Source organism: Camelus ferus, chromosome 10 (assembly GCF_009834535.1).
Source record: "Camelus ferus isolate YT-003-E chromosome 10, BCGSAC_Cfer_1.0, whole genome shotgun sequence".
NCBI classification, from domain to species: Eukaryota; Metazoa; Chordata; class Mammalia; order Artiodactyla; family Camelidae; genus Camelus; species Camelus ferus.
The window spans coordinates 66,487,557-66,511,245 of record NC_045705.1 but is presented as its reverse complement, the minus strand read 5'-3'; the positions used below and the strand labels follow the sequence as shown (position 1 = coordinate 66,511,245).

At 46.3% G+C, this 23,689-nt stretch overlaps 2 protein-coding genes across 3 annotated transcripts; one reads left to right on the top strand and one right to left on the bottom strand.

Annotated features, from left to right (window-relative positions):
• The first annotated feature begins 2,880 nt into the window (after nt 1-2,880).
• Nucleotides 2,881-5,646, top strand: MRPL11 (mitochondrial ribosomal protein L11). Its single transcript, XM_032489908.1, has 5 exons — nt 2,881-3,108; nt 3,478-3,573; nt 4,013-4,106; nt 4,193-4,352; nt 5,351-5,646. The coding sequence occupies exons 1-5, from the start codon at nt 2,986-2,988 to the stop codon at nt 5,454-5,456; spliced, it is 579 nt and encodes a 192-aa protein (XP_032345799.1). The 5' UTR covers nt 2,881-2,985; the 3' UTR covers nt 5,457-5,646.
• A 10,678-nt stretch (nt 5,647-16,324) lies between these two features.
• Nucleotides 16,325-21,251, bottom strand: NPAS4 (neuronal PAS domain protein 4). Of its 2 annotated transcripts, XM_006179504.2 has the most exons (8): nt 20,970-21,251; nt 20,098-20,249; nt 19,814-19,916; nt 19,422-19,695; nt 19,131-19,240; nt 18,647-18,782; nt 17,097-18,526; nt 16,325-16,429 (listed from the first exon to the last, which is right to left on the bottom strand). In XM_006179504.2, the coding sequence occupies exons 1-8, from the start codon at nt 21,142-21,144 to the stop codon at nt 16,401-16,403; spliced, it is 2,409 nt and encodes an 802-aa protein (XP_006179566.1). In that variant the 5' UTR covers nt 21,145-21,251; the 3' UTR covers nt 16,325-16,400. The 2 variants fall into 2 exon arrangements, with proteins under 2 accessions (XP_006179566.1, XP_032346363.1); XM_032490472.1 differs by lacking the exons at nt 19,131-19,240; nt 19,814-19,916; nt 20,098-20,249; nt 20,970-21,251 and having other exon boundaries at nt 19,422-19,632.
• Between the last annotated feature and the right edge of the window lie 2,438 nt (nt 21,252-23,689).

Sequence of the window (23,689 nt, the reverse complement as noted above, 5' to 3'; positions counted from 1 at the left end):
TACAGAGGCTTCATTAAGTAGGCATGATTGATTAAATCCTTGGCCATCAAAGATTAAGTCAACTCTTTATCCCTTTGCCCCTCCCCAGAGGTCAGAGGTTGGGGAATGGGTCTGAAATTTCCAATCCTCTAGTCACGTGGTGGTCTCCCTGGCATCCAAGGGTTACCTAGGGAAAATCACCTCATTAACATAAAGTTACTAGTTGTTAAAAGGGGCTTGTTATGAATAACAAAAGACTCCCTTCACCTTTATGTCTCTTATCACTTAGGAAATTCCAAGGATTTTAGGAACTCTTTGCCAGGAACAGGGACAAAGACCAAATACATGGGTCCTCTGAATTCAACCAATCTGGAGTTGAAAATATATATTTTTTTTAATTCCAGAAAGCTCCAAAAAGCAAAACTTAAATTTGCTTCATGCCAGCAACTATTTCCATAATATTTACATTTTATTTGTAACTATTTACATATCATTTACATTGTATTAGACTCTCCTGGTCTTCCTCTTAACTCTGCGGCTGCTCCTTCTTGGTTTCCTTTGCTCACTCCCTCCTTTCCTCTTTTCACTTTTTAAATGCTGAGTTCTCTTTTCCTCCCTTCTCCCCACTGCGAGCAATCTCACTGCTGGCCCTGGTGTTAAGGACTATTAGTCTCTAGGCCTCAGATGCCAGTGTGTTTCTGTCTGCTTCTCCCAGACCCTCTAGCTAGGTGTCACACAGACACCCCCAAGCTCAACTGATTGTCTTCTGCCTGAACCCACAGCTCCTGTGTCTCCAACACTAAAAATGAAAGGCCTAATCATTCATTGGCATGATTGTTCATGCCAGAATCATGGCATTACTCCTGATGCTGAAGGAGAATTAATAAAATGGCCACACTTAGGCTAACAGATTGCTTATTCTTATGCTTGCTCTTAAAATGGCCAACTAACCTGACTGACCAGTTGCTACTCACAGCTCCAGGCCCATTGTTAAAATAAAGCTATTAATGTTACTGTTTCTACTTTTTTCCAGTAATCAAAAGTAATAATCATGCTTGGTCACTGAGTCCTTTTCCAGGGAGAAGGTCATGAGACTGTAACTTTACAAAATAGCCTAAGAAGACCACGCCTTGGGCACTAATAAGATAAAGAGATTGAAAGACAACCACTAGCCTCTACAGAATTGGTCACCTGGAGACACCATGACGCCACCCTGAGTCTTATGACAAGTAAATAATTCTGTTGATTGTTATTGATGTTTTATTGTTTAAGCTATGGCTATTAATCACCCTGTCCCATCCCCAAGATGGGTTCACAGTTTTTAAGGCACTAGCCTGCTGTGAGTTCCCTTTGCCTGGCAAAGCAATGAAGCTGTCTCTTTTCTTCTAAGCTCCAAGACCCTGTCTCTGACTTAATTTGGCTTGTCAGGGACGGGGGCCGATCTTTCAACAGCAATGCCCTTGTCCCCATTCTTCCACAAATTACCCATCAAGCACCTCCCATGCCCATCTGCTTTCTGATACCTTCATGTAGGAAGGATTTATTTTTTCATTTGTAAATACAGGCTAGATGATATGGGGCACCCAGAGAGAAATCCTACAGCTTGGCTTTCTCTGGGCCAGGCCCTCTTCTATAGGCTTTATCTGAATTAACCAATATCATGGGAGGTAGGTACTATAATTAACCCCATGTTACTAGTGAGGAAACCAGAAGCACAGGGAAGTTAATTACCGTGCCCTAGGTTTTATAGTTAGTAAATCAAAGAGCCTGCTTAGTTCCAGAGTTTTGATAAGGCTAATGAGGCTGCGTGTTGTAAAGAACATGGCTGACTTCAGAGTTAGGAACAGTCACATTTAATTAGTGGGAATCCAACACGAATTTCATAATAAAAAATTTATGTGTCTCACAGTTTACAGGTGGTTTTACATGTATTATCCCATTTCATTAGAATAGGCAATATAGAGTCATGGTAAATGGCACAAGGTCTAGAATCAGGTAATCCCAATACTTTTCCCCAGCTCCGTCACAAATAGGGTAGGTGTTTGGGGGCCTCTGTTTGTGCTTCAATTTCTCTTTTGTAAAGGAGGAATAATAAAATTTACCTCATGCTATTGTGAGAATTAAATGAGATGATTCCTTTAAAGTGCTTAGCATAGTACCTGGCATGTAGCAAGTGTTCAAAAAAAATTAAATGAAATTATAAGATGCCGGCTTATTTTATTGGACACAGAAGATGTGTTAAATACATTCTGGGCCTCTTAAGTCTCATGACAGCTCTGCGAAGGTTTTGTCCTTATTGTATAGTGAATAGCACATGCTGACTAGGTGTCAGGTATTGTTCTAAAGCACTTTGCTAACTTGCAAGAATCCCAAGTGGGAGGTGCTACATATTCTAACCCCTATTGTACAGGGGAGGAAACTGAGCAGAAGTTAAATAACTTGATCAAGTTCACAGCCAGTAAAAGAAGCAACCAAGCAATTTGTTCCCAAGGTCCGTACCCTTAACCTTATTCCCTTTTAACGACAGAGGAGGAAAACAGGCTCAGAAAGTGAAAATTCCCACTCGTAAGGAGCTCTAGGCTGTTTTCAAACCCAGGAATTACCCACATGTCCAGCAGATGGCGCCCCAGGGCATAGCAATTGGTGGGATTTGCATAAGCGATCAAAACTATCATACCCACAATGAAGTGCGGGCATTAAGGCCCCCGCTTCCAGTTTAGCTGTCTGAGGCACTGCCTGTTTGCGCTCCAGGAGGAATGTGTTTATCCGAGCCATTCGGGTCTTTCCCCAATCTTAAGATGGCAAGTTAGAAGTTTTACCCACTTCATCTCGCTCTCCTTGCCTTACTCGTTGGAGAGCAGAAGACTGAAACAACGATGCAATTTGTTGGCTTCACCTGCCCTAGCCTAACGTGAGGACCCTTCAACTTTGACCCAAGGTGGCGGCGCCCGGAGCCGTCGCTCTTCCTGCCGACCTGACATGAACTAAGGCCAAGAACCCCGCATCATGTCGAAGCTAAGCCGGGCCACTCGGGCGCTCAGGAAGCCCGAGGCCGGCGGCGTGATCCGGACCATCGTGCGGGCAGGCCAGGCCATGCCCGGGCCCCCGCTGGGTCCCGTCCTGGGTCAGGTGCAGCCGCGGCAGGAACCGGGAGTAGGAGGAGCCCGAGGGAGCTAGAACGCTGGTGGAGGGTGCGGGCTGGAGCCAGGGAGGCCTCGATTTCAAAACGCGGCTCTAAGACGCACACGCTTTATGTCTTTGGGTTAGTTACACAGCCTCTTCGAGGCTCAGCTTCCTCAGTCCTTTGTCAACGGGCTGTTGTGAAGATAGAGAGGTATGAACCATGCAAATCACCTGGCGCGTAAAATGGTAGTTAAATCCAAGTAAAGAGGATGGGAACTTACAGAAGTGAAGCCGGAGGAGATAACGGACTGAGCCTCCTGAGTGGTAGAAAGCCGTCCCTTCCTCCCCACGCTAACCCCTGTGCCTCCCTCACAGCGAGGCGTTTCCATCAACCAGTTCTGTAAGGAGTTCAACGAGAAGACAAAGGACATCAAAGAAGGCATTCCTTTGCCTACGAAGATTTTTGTGAAGGTGCGGAGCTGGGACTCTGATCCCCAGTTTCCTTCTCATTCCTTCAGTTCTTCCCAGGTCATGGAGCGAGGTGGTCACCTGGGGTTGCTACTCTGCTCCAAACTTGGAGCAAGTCTCTTTTTGTTACCGGGCCCCGCTTTCCCCATTTACAAAGTAGAGACTAGACCACATTTTTCCTGAGCCCACCCTGCCATATTGCAGATTTTTCCTTTGCCCCTCCAGCTTACTGGGGTTTCCAGAACAGAGTTGGCCTGGAATAGAGGTGTCAGGGATGTTTGTTGCAGATTTATTTTTCCTGTGGCTTTGTGGTCAGTTCAAGGAGCACTATAGGAAGATGAGGGAAGGGTGGAGGACAGGAAGTTAGAAATTCCCTGGGCTGAGGCAGCAGGGGTTGGGAGAGGCAGGAAGACATATTCTCATATTTCTTTTTTTCGTTAAGCCTGACAGGACATTTGAAATCAAAATTGGCCAGCCCACTGTTTCCTACTTCCTGAAGGCAGCTGCTGGGATTGAGAAGGGGGCACGGAACACAGGTAAGGGACAGGGTGGGCATCTGGGATTCTGGGGGCTCTGGATGGAAGCAGTGACATCTGAAGAACTACTTGTTTCTTCCTCCCAGGGAAAGAGGTGGCAGGCCTGGTGACATTGAAGCACGTGTATGAGATCGCCTGCGTCAAAGCTCAGGATGACGCCTTCGCCCTACTGGACGCGCCCCTGTCCTCTGTTGTTCGTTCCATCATTGGCTCTGCCCGCTCCCTGGGCATTCGTGTGGTGAAGGAGTGAGTGTCTGGAGTGGTACAGCATGAGAGGAGGGCCTGGAAAGTTCTTGACTCTGGGACAAGGCTGAGGGCCCACTGAATAGGAGAGTTAGCTTCTGAGTCAAAGGACCTTAGATTCTTGGGGGTAGGAGGCTTGTTCATTCATTTGGAATATAAATTACCCAGTATATATTGGACATTTTTCTGGACATTGGCTGCAGGCAGGAAGGAGGTAGCCATGCTTGGCCTAGCTTCTATGGATCTCACAGTCCAGAGATGGAGGCAGGTCCATTATACTGCTGGGTGAAAAAAGAGTGAAGGAGTGAAGCAAAGAAGTTCAGTGTGGTCTGGGTGTCAGACCAGAGGCAGAGTGGGAAATAGGAGGCAGTGAGGAAACAGGAACCAGTTAGTTCTCAAATTCAGACCTGATCCTGAGGCCAGTAGGGGACCCCCTCATGCGCTTCAAATGACATCAGGAATTATTTCTTTGAAGTGAGATTTTGGGTGGGAGAGCATCTGGCCCAGACAATGGCAGGGGCAGCACTCAACCCTTCACTGGCCTCTTGTTGCTGGTGTCCTGCCCCCAGCAAAGGCTGACGGTTGTTTCCTGAGAGGAGTGGGGTTAAGCATGAAACAGGGATGGACTTTACTTTGCTCAAATCTTCACTTTTAACCAGGGAGACGGAGCTGAGTAAATTTGATCCCTGCCCTGAGGGAGACATACATGCACCACTTGATGACTTCTTTTACAAAGTGTCTTGGAGCACAGAGGAAGGGCTGATTCATTTGGGCTGAGCTACAGCTGAGGGCTCAAAGGATGAGTAGGGCTTTAAGAAGGGAATGAAAGGCAGAGGTGATGGTGGAGTGGCATTCCTGGTAGAGGAAACAGATGAGCAAAGGTATGGAGGCTGGGAAATCCAGGAGGGGAGAACAGGTTCTGAGACAGTGACATGGGCACTTGTGAGCTCCCCACCAGTGACTGACCCCTTACTTACTGTCTGTTTTTTCTGTACCTGCAGCCTCAGTTCAGAAGAGCTGGCAACTTTCCAGAAGGAGCGAGCCCTATTTCTGGCTGCTCAGAAAGAGGCAGACTTGGCAGCTCAGGCAGAAGCTGCCAAGAAGTGACCCCTGTGCCCCCAGTTCCAGGATTTTGAAGGGAGCACCTCAGAATGGGGCCAGTTGGGAAGGCTGTGCCAAAGGGGAGGAAGGGAGGTCACACCACCCTGATTATTATTTTTCTGACTTTTAATTATGTATTTTTTACGTGTATGGCTGTTTAAGGGATCAAGCCTGAATAAACATCTTTTGTCATCCACTCTCCATTTCTGCCTTGGGACCCCAGGGAAAGGGACTAGTACTGACAGTAGCCACCAGGGACAGACATTAGCTGCCCTGGGAAGCAGGAGTCTTCACGCTGTTTCTCAGATGTACAATCTGAGGCTTATCCAAGCAGAGCGACTTGCACAGGGTCTGAATTGGCAGAGACTGGAGGAGAACCCTGGACTTCCAATTCAAAATCCTGTCTTTCCCCCCTTTCAAGGGGTGAGGGAATAGTCAGGGTGGGTGTGGGCCTGGGTATACAGGAGCAGCAGGTGTTTGCTTCCATCAGAAATACCTCTTATCTCTTGGGGACTTGCCATTCTCAACAGAAACAGACCCCTTTGGGGACTTCAGGTCACAGCCCCAATCAGGGTTACTACATGGAGTGCCCTGGATCCCAAGGGCTACTTCAGGCTCTTCTATTAAGCTGATCCTGGCTCTGGGTCAGGTGTTAGCTGAACATGAAGTATTGGGGGTTTATGGCTACAAACTGGCAGAAGCAGCAAAGCTTCAGTAGATTCCTGCCCACAGTGGGAGAAGTCCTTGGGAAGTCCCTGGCCTTTTATTTTCCCATAATTTGTCATATCAAGGACCATTCTCCTCTCAGAGAAGAGAGAAGGAGTCGGGAGAAATGGGGTTCACATTTATCAAGCACTTGTTACATGCTTGGCACTTTGTTTTACACTGAGAAGTTTTGGAAAGCACAGAACAACTCCTATAAGAAAATAAAAGCCTCAAGAGGTCCCTCCACCCCGATGAGACTCCTGCCGATACTTTGCTGTGTATCTTGTCTACTTCTTTTGCCTTGTGCATTTATATATAATGCTTTAAAAAAATTAATTTGGGTCATACTCTAGGTATTGTTGTATTCTACTTTTACTTTTAACTTGGTAATTTAAAACATTTTTTCAAAATTATCTTCCTAAAACAATTTTTAATAACTCTTAGTATTCTGTCTTATGGGTAGGCTATTATTTATTTAACCAAGTCCTCAACTGTTGAGTATTTTGTTGTTTGCATTAAAAAGTGAAAAATACATACAACCCTGTGATGACCATCATTTGGTCCTCTGCTTCAGGATCTCCCAAAGCTGCAATCGGTGTTAGCTGGGGCTGTGGTCGCATACCAGGTTTGACAGGGGAAGGATCTGTTTTCAAACTCACGTGGTTGATGTCAGCATTTAGTTCTTTTGAGCAGTCAGACTGAGGGTCTCAGTTCCTCACTGGTTGTAGTCAGAGGCCACCCTCAGCTCCATTCTGCCTGGCTGTCTCGGGCAAGTTACTTGACTACTCTGTGCTTTAGACCCCTCATCTTTAAGACAGAGAAAATTACGCTTATCTCAAAAGGCTGCAGAAATCAGAGCATATGTGGTCAATTAATTTATGACAAAGGAGCCAAGAATATACAATGGGGAAAGGACAGTCCCTTCAATAAATGGTGTTGGGAAAAGTGGACAGCCACATGCAAAAGAATGGAACTGAAGCACTGTCTTACAACAGACAAAAGTACTAACTCAAAATAGATTGAAGATTGAATGTAAGACCTGAAACCATAAAATTCCTAGAAGAAAACAGACTCCTCTTTTTTTGTCTCTTTTTTTCTATGAAGGTTGCTCTATTTTGTGCTTTAAGAAAATCTTTTTAGCTTTATTTATACATTTCTTGGAGGGGGTAATTTCGCTTATTTATTTATCTTTTTGAAGGAGATACTAGGGATTGAACTTAGGACCTTGTGCATGCTAGGCAGGCACTCTATCACTTGAGCTATACCCTCCCTATGAAGACAGACTTCTCTTGACATTGGCCTTGGCAATGAGTTTTTTTTATCTGACCCCAAAAGCAAAGGCAACAAAAGCAAAAATAAATAAGTGGACAAGTGGGACTGCATCAAATTAAAAAACTTCTGCAACCTCAAAAAAAAAAACACCAAAAAACAGAAATTGACACAACATTGTAAACTGAGTATACTTCAATTTAAAAAAAAAAAGCGCACAGTAAAGGAAACCACCAACAAAACGAAAAGGTACCTGCTGAACAGGAGAAAAAAACTTTCAAATCATATATCTGATAAAGGGTTAATATCCAAAATGTGTAAAGAACTCATATGACTCAATAGCAAAAAAAAAAAAAAAACAAAAAAAACCTAGAGTGCACAAACACATACTCGGGTATCCTTAAAGAACAAGCAACATTTCTGACATCACATCTCCCTTTGGCCACTGCCCCATTTCTCTGTTTTCTGTCACTGTAACATCTGAAAGAATCATCTAAACAGATCGTTGATATTGTTCATCTCCCAGTCACTCTTTGTCTTGTAATGCTTTTTGTCTTGAAGTCTCTTGTGCCTTTTAGTAAATACCCTTACATCAATCTTTTGTTTAGAGCCAACATGATATATCTTTTTTTACATCCTCTCAACCTTTTTCTATCTTTATGTTTTAGATGTTCTTGTAACAATGATAGTTGGTGTGGCCGCCACTCTCAAAAATGGCTCCCAAAGACCTCCACCTCCAGTAATAAACACTCTCCTACACTGTGCCTGGGTTGGTCTGTATCACTGACTATGGCAGAAGTGATGGTATGTCACTTCCAAGATTAGGTTATTCTAATCCCGACAGTTTACATTTTAGTTAATTTCTCTCTTTTGGATTAGCACCCACCTGCCTCTCTCACTGGCAGCCACTAATCTTTTCTCTATGTCTATCCAGGGAAGGTCTTTGTCCTCATTTCTAGAATTTTGTATGAGTAGGATCATACAGTATATGTCCTTTTGAGATAGTTTTCTTACCCAGCGTAACACCTTTGAGATCCATCCAAATTCTTGCACGTATCACTACTTTTCTCCTTTTTCATTGCTGAATGGTATTCCCAGGTATGGATGTAACACAATTTATTTAATCATTTATTTATTGAATGGCATTTAGATGTTTCACTTTTTGACTATTACAAATAAAGCTGTTTGGAGAATTCTTGAAGGATGTAATTTTCATTCCTCTGGGATAAATGCCCAAGAGTGCAATTGCTGGGTTGTATGGTCAATGTACTTTTAGTTATTTAAGAAACTGCAAAATTATTTTCCAGAGTGACTGTACCATTTTACATTATCACTAGCAACCTATGAGTGATCTAATTTCTCTGCATACTCATCAGAACTTAGTAGTGTTGTTGTTATGATTACTTTAGCTGTTCTAATATGTGGGTAGTTGTGTCTTATTGTGGTCTTAATTTGTGTTTTCCAAATGGCTGATGTTGTTGAAAATCTTTTCATGTCCTTATAAGCTATATATCTGTATTCTTTAGTGAAATGTCTCTTCATTTTCTGTCAATTTCTAATGATTTTTTTTACTGCTGTGTTTTGAGAGTTTTAGATGGGAGCCCTTTATCAGATATGTAGTTTGCAAATATTTTTCCCACTGTGTAGCTTGTCTTTTCATCTTCTTAACAAGACCTTTCACAGAGAAAAAGGTTTCAATTTCAATAAAGTCTAATTTATCGAATTTTGTTTCTTTTCTGGATCATCTTTTGATGTTATACCTATGAACTCTTCACCAAGCTCTTGGTATCTAAGAATTTCTCCTATCTTTTTTTCTAAAAGTTTTATAGTTGTAGTTTATTTTTAGCTCTCTGTCCCCATCATAAAAACTTTATTTATAGCCATGTCTTAAGAACCACGTCCTCTTAAACGATATCCAGAGTATAGTTATGTCTTATATTTAAGTCTATGACCCATTTTGAGTTAATTTTTGTATAAGATACGAGGCTTAGGTTGAAATTCCCCTCCCCAAAAAGATGTCTAATTACCCCAGTACAATTTGTTGAAAAAGACAATCCTTCCTCCACTGAATTGCTTGTACAATTTGAAAGGCTTATTTTGTTTCAGCTCCGAAACACTGGGGAAATTCAGTTCTGCCCCTCAGAGGTTTTGAGCTTAGCATCTCTTCCCATGCAGATCTGAAATCTGGCAAATGTCTAGGTGGGGAACTGGGCAAGAGTTTTTGGCAGGCTCTCTTCTTCTTAAGGGTTTTTTCCCTTTAGTACCGCGAGACTATGGGAGATTCTTGGTTGCCTTTTAGCTTTCATCTCAGCCTCCCAGTCTCCTGTACCATTCCAGAATTTAGCAAATGTTCTGTGGGTGAAAACAGACCATGCATTTGGGAGTTCCAGTCTATTAATAACAGCTCCTCATGACCACCCAAAGCTCACTCTCAATCGGTTCCCTCTGCCTGGACTTAACCCAACCAGCGTGCATCCAGAATAGGAAGATGTCTCCAGGGAGGAAGATGACTGTGATCATCAGTTCACACAGGAAGGGCTCTTTCCTCTCTGGAATTTCAGTTCATCTAGTTCTTGTTGTTTCTATAGCTCTATGAAGTCTTTGGCAGTATGAATTTTATAGCTAATTAATGTTTCTCTGATTATCACAATGGAACATTGTGTAATAAACCATTACACATAAGTAACTGCCACTGTAAATGACAACTATATTTCATATGCAGTATATGCCCACAACTTTTTCTTCAAATACTGACTTTTTTAAAATTATGTGTTCATTGTATCAATAGTGTGATTTTCTTTCCTTCAAGTGCTGAAATAACTGAAGTAGAAAATAATTTTTTTAGAAAATAATATTTTAGATTGTGCACTTTCACTAAAATTTGGCCTAGTACATGATACATTAAAAAAACCAAATCACAGACAGTTGGTTTTCAGACAATGTACAAATGGGCCACTCAGCACATTGTTTTATAATCGTTGGCCAAAAAATAAATCTTGATATGGCTCTAGTATGTGCTGACTCTTCCAATATTCCATTTCCAGTTGTTTTCCAATTGAGTTTTAAATTTCAATTTTCATTTTTTTTCTTTCTAGAGGTTCTATTGGTTCTTTTTCAGGTCTGCTTTATCACTGTTATCATTTCATGTTCCCTGTAGATGTTCTTGACTTTGGAATTTATTTCTTTAAATACAACAAAATATAGTTGTTTTAAAATCAGTGACTGCCTATTCCAATATACGTACTAGGTTTGTCTGTTGCTAGTTCTTGCTCATATTGTCTTGCCTCATTGTGTGTCTGGTTATCTTTGGTCGCATCCTGCTCAATGCCTGTAACACATTACTTATGTAAGCTCCTTGAGGCCTAAGATAGATATGCCCTCATCCAGAGAGGCTTTGAATTCGTCCTTCCAGGTGCCAGACAACACTACAAAAGTCCTGCTGTTCACCTCATCTCAGTCTAAATAAACAGCAATGCTTCACCCGGTTACTTAAGTCAGAGACACAACACTTCTCTCTTTTCCTCACCCCACTCTAAGCGCATTAGCAAATCACATTAGTTCTGTGTCCAAAGTGTTCCAAATCCAGTCACTTCCCCCAATCCATGTCTGGCAATAGCTCTCATCGCCTCTTGCCTGGATCACTGCAGAAGCCCAGCTGGTCTCTTAGCTTCCGCTCCTGCCTCCTCCAGTCTTGTCTCCACACCCGGTCAGAGGGATGGCTTAAACAGGTGAATCAGATCATGTCATTCCCCTTCTTCAATCTTGTCAATGGATTCCTATTGCACGTAAAATAAAATCTGAGTTTCTTATCACGGTGAAAAGCCCCGAGTAATCTTACCCCTCTTCTCCAACCAGTCTTCCTCTTGCTGGCCTTGATCCAGCCACACTGATTTCCTTGCTAGTCCTTAAAAGGTCAAAGCTTTTCTCATTTAAGTACCTCTGCTCTTGCTTTCCTTTGGCCTGGAACATTCTTATTCTTGTTTCTCATCTTTCAGGTCTTAGCTCAATGTTGCTTCCTTAGAAAGGGCTTCCCGACACCTCCCTCTAAATTAGGACACTCTAAACCAGAGCTGTGGTTCTCTACCACAGTATCCTGGCTCTGTCCCTTACTGCGCATACTACAGTATGAAAAATAATATGAAAAGGAATATATGTACGTATATGTATGACTGAAATGTTATGCTATACACCAGAAATTGACACAACATTGTAAACTGACTACACAAACAAACCTTCCTTCGAGACTGTTTGCATTTTGTTATGTCTCCCCACAACTAGAATGTAAGCCCTGTGAGCCCAGGGACCTCGTCTGTTCTGTTCACTGCTGCATCCCCAGCACCCATAACAGTTCCTGGCATGTGTAGATATTGAAAATATTTACCACATTAAAAAATAAGGCTGCCAAGGCAGCATTTAAGGTCAGTCTTTATGACCCAAAACTTGAGCCCTTTCTCCTACATTCTGCTCCCACAGCAGAATCTGGTATTTGTGGGAAGGAAACTGGATGAAGGTCAGATTTGGCTTCTGCACTGACTCTAGGAGTGTTATTGGGCAAATCCTTTCCTCTCCCGACCTCAGTTTATCTATCTGTTCTAAGCTATGATGCTCTGAGCCATACGGACCTTGCCAGAGAGGAACAGAAGCAGATACTTCTCTATCCAGCAGGTGGAGCCACTGGCTCTTCTAATTTTTATCTCTAACTGGGACTTGGCTCCTGGCATCCTTGGTTCTGAAAGTCCAGATGCCTTCTCATAAAAATGCACATTCTACTATCACCTACTACCACCACCACACACCAGCGAGATGTTCCTTTTTTCTTACATATCTTTTATTTTTAAAATGTTCATTTATTTAGTTTTACTTTTTAAAGAAACTTTTAATTTCAGAATAGATTTAGATTTACGGAAACGTTGTGAAAAATAGTGTAGTTTCTATATACTCCATACCTTTTATCTTCCCTGTTATCGACATCGGACACTTATATGATACATTTGTCACGATGAGCAAAGATTGATACGTTATTATTAACTAAAGTCAATACTTGATTCAGTTTCCTTCATTTTTAACCTAAGTCCTCTTCCTGTTCCAGTACTCTATCCAGGATACATTATATTTCATCGTGGTGTTTCCTTAGGCTTCTCTTGGCTGTTGGCTGTTTCAGCTTTTCAGACTTCCCTTTTTTGATGACCACCAGAGATGTTTTATTTTATTTTATTTTCAATTTTAAAATTTTTAATTATTTTTATTGAAGTATAGTCAGTTTACAATGTTGTGTCAATTTCTGTTGGACAGCATAATATTTCAGTCATACATATACATACATATATTTGTTTTCATATTCTTTTTCATTACAGGTTACTACAAGATATTGAATATAGTTCCCTGTGCTATACAAAAGAAACTTGTTGTTTATCTATTTTATATATAGTAGTTAGAATCTGCAAATCTCAAACTCCAAGTTTACCCCTTCGCACCCTCTTTCCTCCCCACCCCTCTGATAACTATAAATTTGTTTTCTATGTCTGTGAGTTTGTTTCTGTTTTGTAGATAAGTTAATTAGTGTCTTCTTTTTTCTTTTGTTTTAGAGTCTACATACAACTGATATCACATGGTATTTTTCTCTCTCTTTCTGGCTTACTTCACTTAGAATGACAGTATTTAAGTACATCCAAATTGCTGCAAATGGCATTTTTAATTCTTTTTATGGTTGAGTAGTATTCCATTGTATAAATATACCACAACTTCTTTATCCAGTCATCTGTCGATGGACATTTAGGTTGTTTACATGTGTTCACTATTGTAAAGAGTGCTGCTATGAACATTGAGGTGCAGGTGTCTTTTCAAATTAGCCTTCTCTTCAGATATACGCCTGGGACTGGGATTTCTGGATTATATAGTAAGTCTATTTTTACTTTTTTGAGAAATCTCCATACTGTTTTCCATATTGGCTGTGCCAAACTACATTCCCACCAACAGTGTAGGAGGGTTCCACCAGGGAGGTTTTTAGATGGGACTCCAATGTGTGTCTCTTGAGCTTTGGTCACTTAAGATTCAAAGCTGAGAGTTACAATCCTTAACCCTCTTGGGAACTTAGGAACAAAATTTTTGTGGTAGAAATTGGTGACTCTCCACGCAAATCCTTGGGCTGATCTTCAGAAGTGGTCTTCTCAATAAAATATTTCTAATGTGGGGGGAAGGTGTAGCTCAGTGGTAGAGCACATGCTCAGCATGCATGAGGTCCTAGGTTCAATCTCCAGCACCTCCAGTAACAAATAAAATTTTAAAAACACTAGTTCCCTCCCCCACAAAAGAAAAAGAAAAAAGAAAAAAAAAATTCTAATGTACCTGCTCTGTGTCTGGCTCTGTGCTCAGCACTAGTGAGGGACAGAGCTTAGACAGAAGCCTCTTGGGGCTTGCAGTCCAGTTCTTTGTTCAAGTTGAAGATCAGATGCACAGGAAGGCAGAGGGCAAGACTGCACCCTCCTGTTCCACCCAAGGATGCATCCAAGGTGGAAAAGGGGTGACAGGTCCCTGGAATGTTATCCCTCCCATAGGACCTCTGAAGGACACAGCCCCAGTGCTGGAGAATTTGGAGTGAGAGGAGGTTTGCTGTGTTCTCTGCTCCTAGAATCCAGCCCCCATATTTCACTGTTGGTGGGAGCAGACTGGGGCCTGGAGTTTCCTTCCTCTCCTTGAGAAAGAAACTTGTTGTAAATCTTTGTGATCACCATTGCCTTCTAATTGACTTTATTTTTTTAAATTTTTTAGTATTTTAAAATTTCCCAGGTCTCCCGCATCTTCTAATTCGCTTTATAATTATTATTTTTTATGTATTTTTATTGCAGTATAGTCAGTGTACAGTGTTGTGTCAATTTCTGGTGTACAGCCCAATACTTCAGTCATATAGGAACATGCATATATTCGTTTTCATATTCTTTTTCACCATAAATTACTACAAGATAGTGAATGTTGTTCCCTGTACTATACAGCATACACTTGTTGTTTACTTATTATATATATATTAGTTGGTATCTGCAGATCTCAAACTCCCAATTTACCCCTTCCCCCCACCTCCATAACCATAAGTTTGTTTTCTATTTCTGTGAGTCTGTTTCTCTTTTGTAAATAAATTCGTTTGTCTTTTTCTTTTTTTAGATTCCGCAATGTAAGTGATATCATACAGTATTTTTCTTGTGCTCCTCAGCTTATAAAGAGATCCCCCTCAAGTCCTAGCAGCATCTTTGGGAGGTCGATCCCATTTCTTTCAGCCCCATTTCACCTGTGAAATAAAAACCGAGTCTCAGGTTCCACTCAGCAAATAGTTGGTGGAGGGGGAATTTGAATCCAGGTCTATCTGGCTCCTAATTTGCATTTCTGCCCCCACCATACCTTGTGGTTTTTGGCCCTCGATCTTGGAGGAACATACTGTTGGAAACTTTTTCTCTTGGTCTATTAAGTTATTACATTCTGCTCAGAAGTTTGGGGTCCACTCTAGCTCACAGACCTGGAAGGGAAGAAGCCCCTGCACCAGCCCAAGCCTGCCCTCTTGGGTAATCTGGGACAGGATGACTTGAGACGATGATTCATGGGCTTTGGGGCAGAGGGGACAGACCAGGGCTTGGACACAGATGGCGTGGATACGTTGCCCACCTGTGCCTGTTACTAACTGAGGGGGCAAATCACTTTTTACCTGGATCCTGTTTCCTCATCAGTGAAATGGTGCTAATACACCTGTCCAGAGGCTTTGCTGCAGTGAATAAGTGATATAAAAGTGTATGTTAGCTGAAAGCCCCATACAAGGACCACAGAGGTGCTTATTGTTTCCAAAGAGAAGATCCAGCTGCTTGCCTTTAGGGCCAGAATGAAGAAAGAAACTCATATCCTGAAACTTCAAATTCATGTCCAGAAAAATGCCAAGCTGAATCCCCTCCGCATCCCCAGGCCCGTCTGCTCCCTCCCACACTGGAAGCACTGCAAGCCTGGAGCAGAGAGGAGACTCCAGTACCCTTTAGCATTGGATGCCAAAGCATCTTGAAACCAAGATTTAGCATCTGTTTCAGCTCCAGACTCAGCTTCTAGCACAAGGTGGGCCACGCACTTAACACTCACAGGTTGAGTGAACGAAGAATGAATGAAATGCCAGGGCTGTCAGCAGATCCAGTCTTTAACTCTTGGCCTCCAGGCTCCTGTCTGGGCCTCCCAACCTTCTCAAGTCCCCACCCTTCCCTTTCCACAGCAGTGCATGACACTAGGGATACCAAAAAGGCAAACTGGACTTTATTATAAAGTTAGCTACAAAGTCACCGCAGCACCACGAGGTGGCCACCTGGGCAGGCCCAGGCAGTCTGGCAGCCGGGTGAGTCCCGCACCAGGTACACGCACTCGTGCAAGCACACGTGTGACGGCGGCAGGTCTGCCTTCCTCCATCGGAAAGGAACGTAGCGTGTCTTCGCGCCCCCCACCCCAGGTGCGGGGCGCAAAAGTCACAAGAAGGGCCGCCGGGGCGGCAGAGTCCATCGGAATTGAAATCCCGTTACTGGTGTGTAGAGAATTCTACGTGGGTGTCAAGGGCCCCTCAGGGCACAGGCTGGCCCGGGGTGGGCACTGCCTTTCCCCCACCAAGGCCCAGGGGTGGCTTGGCCCCCAGGAGTGGAGAACTGGCCCAGGCCCATGGGGCAGCGCGGGGTGGGGAAGTGAGACTCCCCCGTTCTCCGCTTGAAATCCCATTCAAGGAAACTCACTACGAGTGAATACAGATTGAAATGGAAACTGGGATAGCTTGATGTCTCTAAATTTTAAAAAGAAGCTCCCCTCCCTTGCCCTCCCACCTCCCCCCCAAATCCCATAGGGCCTGGGGAATCAGATCTATTCCCCTCTGGCCCCCAGAATCCCCCCCAACAATCCCGGGGGGTGGAGAGCGGCTCCACGTCTTGATGACAATATGCCATACTTGACGACGTTAAGTCACAGACTTATTCAAAACGTTGGTTCCCCTCCACTTCCATCTGCAGAGAAAGAGAGAGAGAGAGAGAAAAGTTAGTTAAGTCTATCAAGAAAGATAGGCTGAGGATGTGGTGCACTGTTGGCACATATTATGGACTACAAGTAAGTTGGTCCAGTGACTGAATGATCACCAGAAGCTCAGCAGATAAAGGAGCAATTTGGATGAATGGAGTGAAACTATGGCTGTGGTTTTGAAAAGGATGCAACCATAGTAGAGACCCTCGAATGGGGCCAGGGGCTGAGTCCCACTCTCCCAAATTTCTATAAACTCTTGCTCTGTATTAAGGGGCAAGAATACTTAGATAGAGCTCTAGTCCCTCTTCCAACAACTTGTTGTGTAACCTTAGGCAAATTTCTTTAACTCTGGGACCTTGATTGTCTTCATCTGTAAAATGGGGTGGGGATGGCTTATATAGGTCCCTCATAGAGTTAAGAAGCACAGACCATTACCCAAGATTCTCTTATATTTTGTCCCACACCACCAACCTCTGCCCCTAGGCCTACTTGTTCAGAAACTCCATGTTATTTTTCATTAGTTCTTATCTCATTGCTACCCTATACAACACTAATAAAACTGAGGTACACAGAGGAGAATTTTCTTGTCTAGTTCTACCCAGCGTCTCATTGGCAGGACAGGCTTGAGTTCTTGAACATTTTGGCTGGACTCACCTTCATGGAAGCTGTCTTGAACTTGGCTCTGGAGTTGATGCAACTCATCAGTAAACCCATCGTAGGGGAATGCTGAGACACCTGTCTCAAAGGCGGTTTCATATGTGGCCAGGTCCTCCAGGAAGCTGCGGTCTTCTGGGGACAGGTTGTTGCAAGGCGATGGGGCCCCTCCTGGGACCGCTGCCTCAGGATCCCCTGAATTCCATTCCCCACTGGGGTCTGGGGTAGAGAGATCCATGAAAATGTCTTCCACGGGTGTCTCTTCCAGGAATATGTTATCAGGGTCAGCCAGGAAATCCAGGTCCTGACATTTCCAGGGTTTCAGGTCCAGGCTGAGCACAGGGGGGCCAGCCCCCGACAGGGAAAGGTTGGAGTCCAGGGGCTCCAGCCCCCCAAGTGGCTCCAGCTCATCTGTGCCAGCCTCAGCTGAGAAGGGCCTGTCCATGCCCCGAGCCAACTGGCTGATCTGCTGGATGAGACGATCTATTTCATTCTGCTCCTTTTCAGAATAGTGGAAGAAACTCTGCTTGACTGGAGAGGCCTCAGGTGTAAGCAGGCCTTCAGGCACCAGGGGGACATCCACAGAAAGGGGGCCCCGGAGCTGAGCTAGGGCCAGGAGTGTGCAGTCCCCATTACCAGGGCTGCTAGGACTTGGGGGCAACTTCTCATAGAGAAAACTGCATCCCTCCTGGGCGAAGTAAGTCTTGGTGGAATTGGGGCTCAGTTGCTCTGGGAAAGTTTGGCTGGGGCTGTTCAGGTGTGCTTGAAATGCTGTGCTTGGAGGAGTCAGTTGCTCATGGGCAGGGCTGCCCAGAGGCTCTGAGAAGGTGGCAGTGCTGGGAAGCAGCTGGTCAGAAAAGGTGGAGGTGCAGGGAGTCAAGTGATCGTCATAGCTTCTGGCTGAGGTTTCAGTCAGCTGGCCTTGTAGTGGGCTAGTGAGTGAATCTGGGAAGGTTGCACTGCTGGGCGTTAGTTGATCAGAGAAGGTCGTGGTGCTTGGAGTCAGCTGTTCTTGGAGAGAGCTGGATGGAGTGGGCAAGTGCGGCTGGAAGGGCTCATGGAGGCTGAAGAGGAAGGCACAGCCTCCTGGCTGGTGGGGTGTGTAGGGTGGGGTGCACACAAAATCCTTATTCAGGTCTGCTTGAAGAGAAGGCTCAGAGCCAGATGAGAATGTCACATAGCTGAAGCCCAGCTCTTTGGGGGGTCGGGGAAGCTCTTCTGATGTTGAGACAGCACCCAACTCAGGAGCACTGGGGAAATTGGTGCTTCTGGGAGGCCCCATGTTGAAGAGTGGATTAGGGCTGGAGCACTGCTCCTGAGAGAAGATATTCTCAGGAAATGAGGGCAGCATGGCCGGGGCACCCAGGAGATAGGCTGCCTGGGTGTCTTCAGAATTCAACTGCTGGCGGAGGCTCCAGGCTTCCGTGTCACTGGAGAGAAGAGAAGAAGCAGCCGGTAAGGTTTGGTGTCCATTCCCAGAGAAGTTCTCTGATTTGTATCTCCTCCATGTCCACCTCAGCTGCCTCCCAGGCCCCTGCCTTGCAGCTCACCTGATTGGGTAGTTATTGGCAGTGATGGGACCCTCTGGGCCTTCTGAGTACAAAAGGCAATAAATCCATGCCCAGCCTCCAGTCTTGGCCAGCAGCCTCACCACCATCTCTGCCTGAATATCTCCACTCTCAGCCACTGAGGGGAAAGAAGAGATGCAGAATTAGGACACCCATCAGGCAACACAACTTAAATTCCAACCCCCTGCTGACCTCTCCATTAAACTTGGGTATACATGACATCCTCTTTTCTGACTACCCTAACCTGTACCATTCAACTCCCTACCTTGACCTCACCACTCAGAGCCCGCCAGTTCTGATTCTATTCTCACCTTGACTCCTCACCCTAATGTTCTCCCTATAGTACCCAAAACTATTGGCCTCTGATATCTCCCCAATATCAGTCTTGATCACAGCCCTTCTTGGTCAAGTTTCTTATGCCTCTTCCCAGATCCCTGTCTTGTCCCCAGCCTCTCTGGACACTCACACAGGCGGTAGTGTTGAGCAGAAGCGTGGCCCAGGTCCTCAGGGTGCAGCAGTCCATACCATGATTTACAGAGGAGTTCACTGCGCTCAAAGCCCAGGTAGATTAGGACACTGGGGGAGGTGGAAAGGGTGAGGTCAGCTTTCTGTTTTTCCACTTGATACCCAGGCATCTCACTCCCTCCAAATTTCTCTGCCCCTTTAGATCCAATCCTCCCTGCCCCTGACTCCAGAATCTAGGGTCCCCTCACCTCTGACCTGTCTTTTTCCTGGGATCTGAACACTCTGGGCTTACCTCTCAGAGATGTCCAGTAGGGCAAGATCCTTAGCATGACGGCTCTGGAACATGGCCAGGAAGAGGGAGGCAGGGCCAGGGCCAGGGCCAGGGCCAGGGCCAGGGCGAGGTCTTGTCTCCAGTGGGGCACAGAAAGCTGTGAACACAGGATTTCCTGCCCAGTAGGCCCCAGGTGGGTGAGCATGGAATCTGCCTCGAATAAGCACCAGTTTGTTGCCTGCACTCTGGCGCCTGAGGGACTTGGATGTGTTGAAGCGACAGCGGAAGAGGCGATCTGTGTGAGTGAAGAGAAAATCTGATGAGAGGGTGAATGACTGAGAGAGATGGCAAGTGGGAAGGAGCAGGATAGCAGGAGGGATATTGGATTGAGGAAGGGAGAAGGAATTTCTTACCAGTGTCCAGGGCAGAGGGTAGAGTGAGTTGCTGGCGCACAGTTAGGTGGTCAGCTGGGTCAATGATGTCATAGATACTGTCACCCTGGGCAACTAGGTCCACCTGGAGAAAGGTAAAGAAAAGATGATCATTAGTGAAGGCAGCAATAGCCAATCCTTGGCACATAGCATCTTGTAGGGTATAGCCACCCCCTCTGCAGTAATTCTCAGATTCTCAGAAGTGGAAAGCTCATCGTGTCCCCATCTGAGCCCCAGCCCAGGCTGAAAGTACCCTTAGCACTCACCATGGAGTGGCCCAGGTGCTCGCTCACACTCTCAGAGAGATATAGCAGCTTTCCCTCCGCTGTGAACACAAGCAGAAAGCCAGGTAGTGCTGCCACTATGTCTTCAAGCTCTTGAGCTGAGAGAAGCCCTGTGGAGCCCGCCAGAGGAGTGCCTGCAGGGTGAGAAGATATGGTGAGTCAGGAGTCACACTGGGAAGCAAAACAGAAGTGAGAAAGACATGGACTAAGTTTCAGAAAATCCAGAGTAATTTCTCATGAACCTGCCTCTGCACACACCTGTTGACCTGATGCCCGCAACTCTCGCCAGGGGAACCTGTTGCAGGATCTCCCAGCCAGCGAGCCCTTCGACTTTAAGTCGGGGCTACGGCTGGTCTGAATTTCAGAACCACGGACAGCATTCCAAATGCTGGTAGAGCGTTCAGCACCGCGGGCAGCGCCTTGCACGCCCGGCAGTGTTGTCAGCACCGCGGACAGAGCATCAACAGCTGCGGAAGAGCCCTTCCAGTACCTCGAAGAGCTGCTGTGCTTCTTCAGGGTTTGGCGTCTCCGTCCCTACAACTTCTGGGCTTCCCTTCCCTGGCTCCCGGAGCACCTCTGCGCTGGTAGGGACTGGGGCCATTCTGCCCTGGCTCTCCTCCCTTAAGTCTGGAACCAGGCACACTATCCAGGCTCTCTAACCCTCATCCAGAACTAAGATGGGGTTTGGACAGAACTCAGAAGGAAAAGTAGGAAGTCCTAAGTTCTCAAAGTCCCTTCTCACCCCAGCTCGCCGACACGCTGCCCTAGACCTGCGGCAGTCCCAGAGGGTTCCCTCAGCTTTACTATCCCCGGTGCGCGCCAGCTCCGGTCTCCGGCAGCCCCAGTTTGCTCACCTCCAGCGAAGAAGACGCCCTTGCGAGTGTAGATGCAGGCAAGACTCATAATGTGCAGGTAGGACAGCCGAACTTTGTCTGCTTCGGCAAGTGGTAGCAGCTCCTTGAGGTTCCGGATCTCAGCGTTGATCTGGTCGCGGCGCGCCTTGGAGGCGCCCTTGGTGGAGCGGTACATGACTAGCGGCTGCGGAGCTCCAGCTCGGGCGCTCCGAACACCTGCGTTCCTGTCCCGACGCACCGGTGGCTTCCTCCTCTTTGCTTCCCCGTTTCTCGCTCAGGTTCTCTCTCTCCTCTCCTGGGCTCCGCTCGGCTGCTCTGCCCCCCTAGTCTGCCTCGTTCCGCCTTATATAGCTCCTGTCAGGCGTGGGGGGCTCGCTTTAGAGAAAGAGGGGGCGGGAGAGCGGGAGGCTGGGCTAAGCAAGCTGCAGCGGGAGCTGCTGGCTTTGGGAGGGGGGGTTGCGCTCCTCCTCCCTCCCTGGCTTCCGACGTCATCTCATGACGTAGAACGCGAGCGGGAGGGGTGCCGAAGGGAGGGGGAGAACGGAGGCTGCGGAGGGGGCCACGGCTGGCGGCAGCTGAGCCGAGAGGCAAGTGCTGCATTAGGAAGGCCTGAAAGGGGGTGCAGGGACCCAAGTGTCCAAATGCGGTCAGTTGAGGGAAGGGACAGGACAAGGGTTGAGGCGGTCTGAAGCCTCTGGCAGGAGAGTCTGCAGAGGGCAGAGAGGCACTGGTTCCGACATTGACTTTTTTCAAGGAGATAAGTGAATGGGGAAGAGCAGGGTCGTCCACAAACTGCCCCTCCCTATTTGTCATAGTTCATTTTCGTCTAAAGGGGGAGAAGGACCTTCCTTGGCCTTTGTGAGATATGTCACAGCTGGAGTTTCTCTCTAGGGATTACTCAGTCTAGGATTCCCTTAGTCACTTTCAAAGAACAAATCCCACCCCCTTTTCTAAACTCGGGCATTGGCGATTTAGCAGGGGGAGCTTCGTGGAAGGGGGTCTAAGTCCCTAGAAAGGGTGGGAAAGGGTCCTGAGGTCCTGAAGGAAAGGGACCAACTGAATTTGGCCTTGGTTCTATTTTCTCATAGCCAAAAATAAGAACACCACACAAACGCAGCAGTCTGCAGTGTTCTTCGTTTCTGTCAGCTAATTAACCTCAGCCACTGACTGAGGAAACTGAGGCAGGGTCCCAGGGCCTGGTGAGGATCTGGGTCTACACCTAAGTATCCCATCCCCCACTGCCATCCCCCAAAGCCAGAGGTTTCCCACCACCCCCACCCCCACACACACACCCATTGCAAGCCTCGGTCTCCCTGCGGGCTGGGGGCGGGGGCGGGGCCGGGGGAATCCCAGCTCCATATTAGGACAGGAATCCTCCGGCGGCTGCCGCGGCGGCGGCGGCGGGCGGGGCCTGGTTGCCTCCGCACAGCTCGGGAGGGCTCCCCCCCTGCCTCCAGCGGGGAAGATGGAGAAGCAGCAAAGAAGCGAAGGGGCCGTCCTGAACCCTCCGCGCAACCCATGCACCTACCAAGGACCCCTTAACTTCGTCAGGCTGTCCTCCACACTCCCCTCAACCTCTTCCCCATCATCGGCGGTAGGACTCCACGCCGTCTCTCCACCTTCAACTCTCCACATCCCCCCTCCCTCCTCCATAACTAGTTTCTTTATCTCACTGCCTAGTAGGTGGTCTGTCTCAGCTTTGTGCGCCCTCTACCCTCAAAACGTTACCCTTCTGCTCTCTAGAGTCTCTTCTTTTCTTTGTAAATTTTGTCTCCACATCATGTCGCTTTTGCCCTATTTCCTTCTTTCCTTTTCCTCTTTTTAGCACAGATGATCCCTCTCTAGGGGGTGAAGGGTGCCTTTGTTTCCCCCTGGAGCTCATAAAAGGAGAAAGAAATGGGTTAGGGGACATTTTATCTGAAATTGAGTTCTGTGGGGTAGGAGTATGTGTGAAGTTATTTGAGGGGCTGGGAATTAGGCCAATCAAAATTTGGGGGAAAGGGATTGGCCCCCTTGTATAAAATCACATAGGAGGGATGGGGATAAGCTTTGACAGCAAGAAGCAAAATTTGGGGTCAAGGAAATCTTCATTTCTCATGAAAAAGGTGGTGGTAAGAGAGGCAGAATGGGAGGAGAGAAAGCTGAGGAGAAGGCTGTCAAAAAAGAGGATCTCTGGAGTCCCAGTCTTGACCTCTTGTGTATTTTGGTGGAGTTTGGGGCCATCCACACCAACCATACTGTATTCAGTGCAACAACTGAGATGGAAGGAAGGGTATGTCTGTCTGCTTGCCACTATCTCTAGCCCTATTTGCCTCAGTGACAGAAAAATGTTTCCCTCAGACAGTATGTCTCCGTTCCACTTTTACCTCTATCTGACCCCTGATGTACCCATCTACTCCTCACTCAAGCTTCTGTTTGGACAAGCCCTTGATCTTTAGGCCCACTTCCTGTATGAAAATTCAGGTCAATGTTCCTGTTTTCGTCACTCACTGGTGCATTACCCTTGACTGAGAGATATTCTCAGTGTTCCTCTCCAGGATAAGAGGTGCCTAATTGTTGGGTCTAGCTGGTCTCCAGCAAGCTGAGCAGATCCGCAGTGAAAGAATGGGTCCCTTCCCGCTGTCCGTGGTCCTGAATTATCACCTGGTATGCCATATTGATCATGGTCTGGCTGGGACATTAAAGTAGAGCTTGAGTCTATATATGCCTCCCAATGAGAC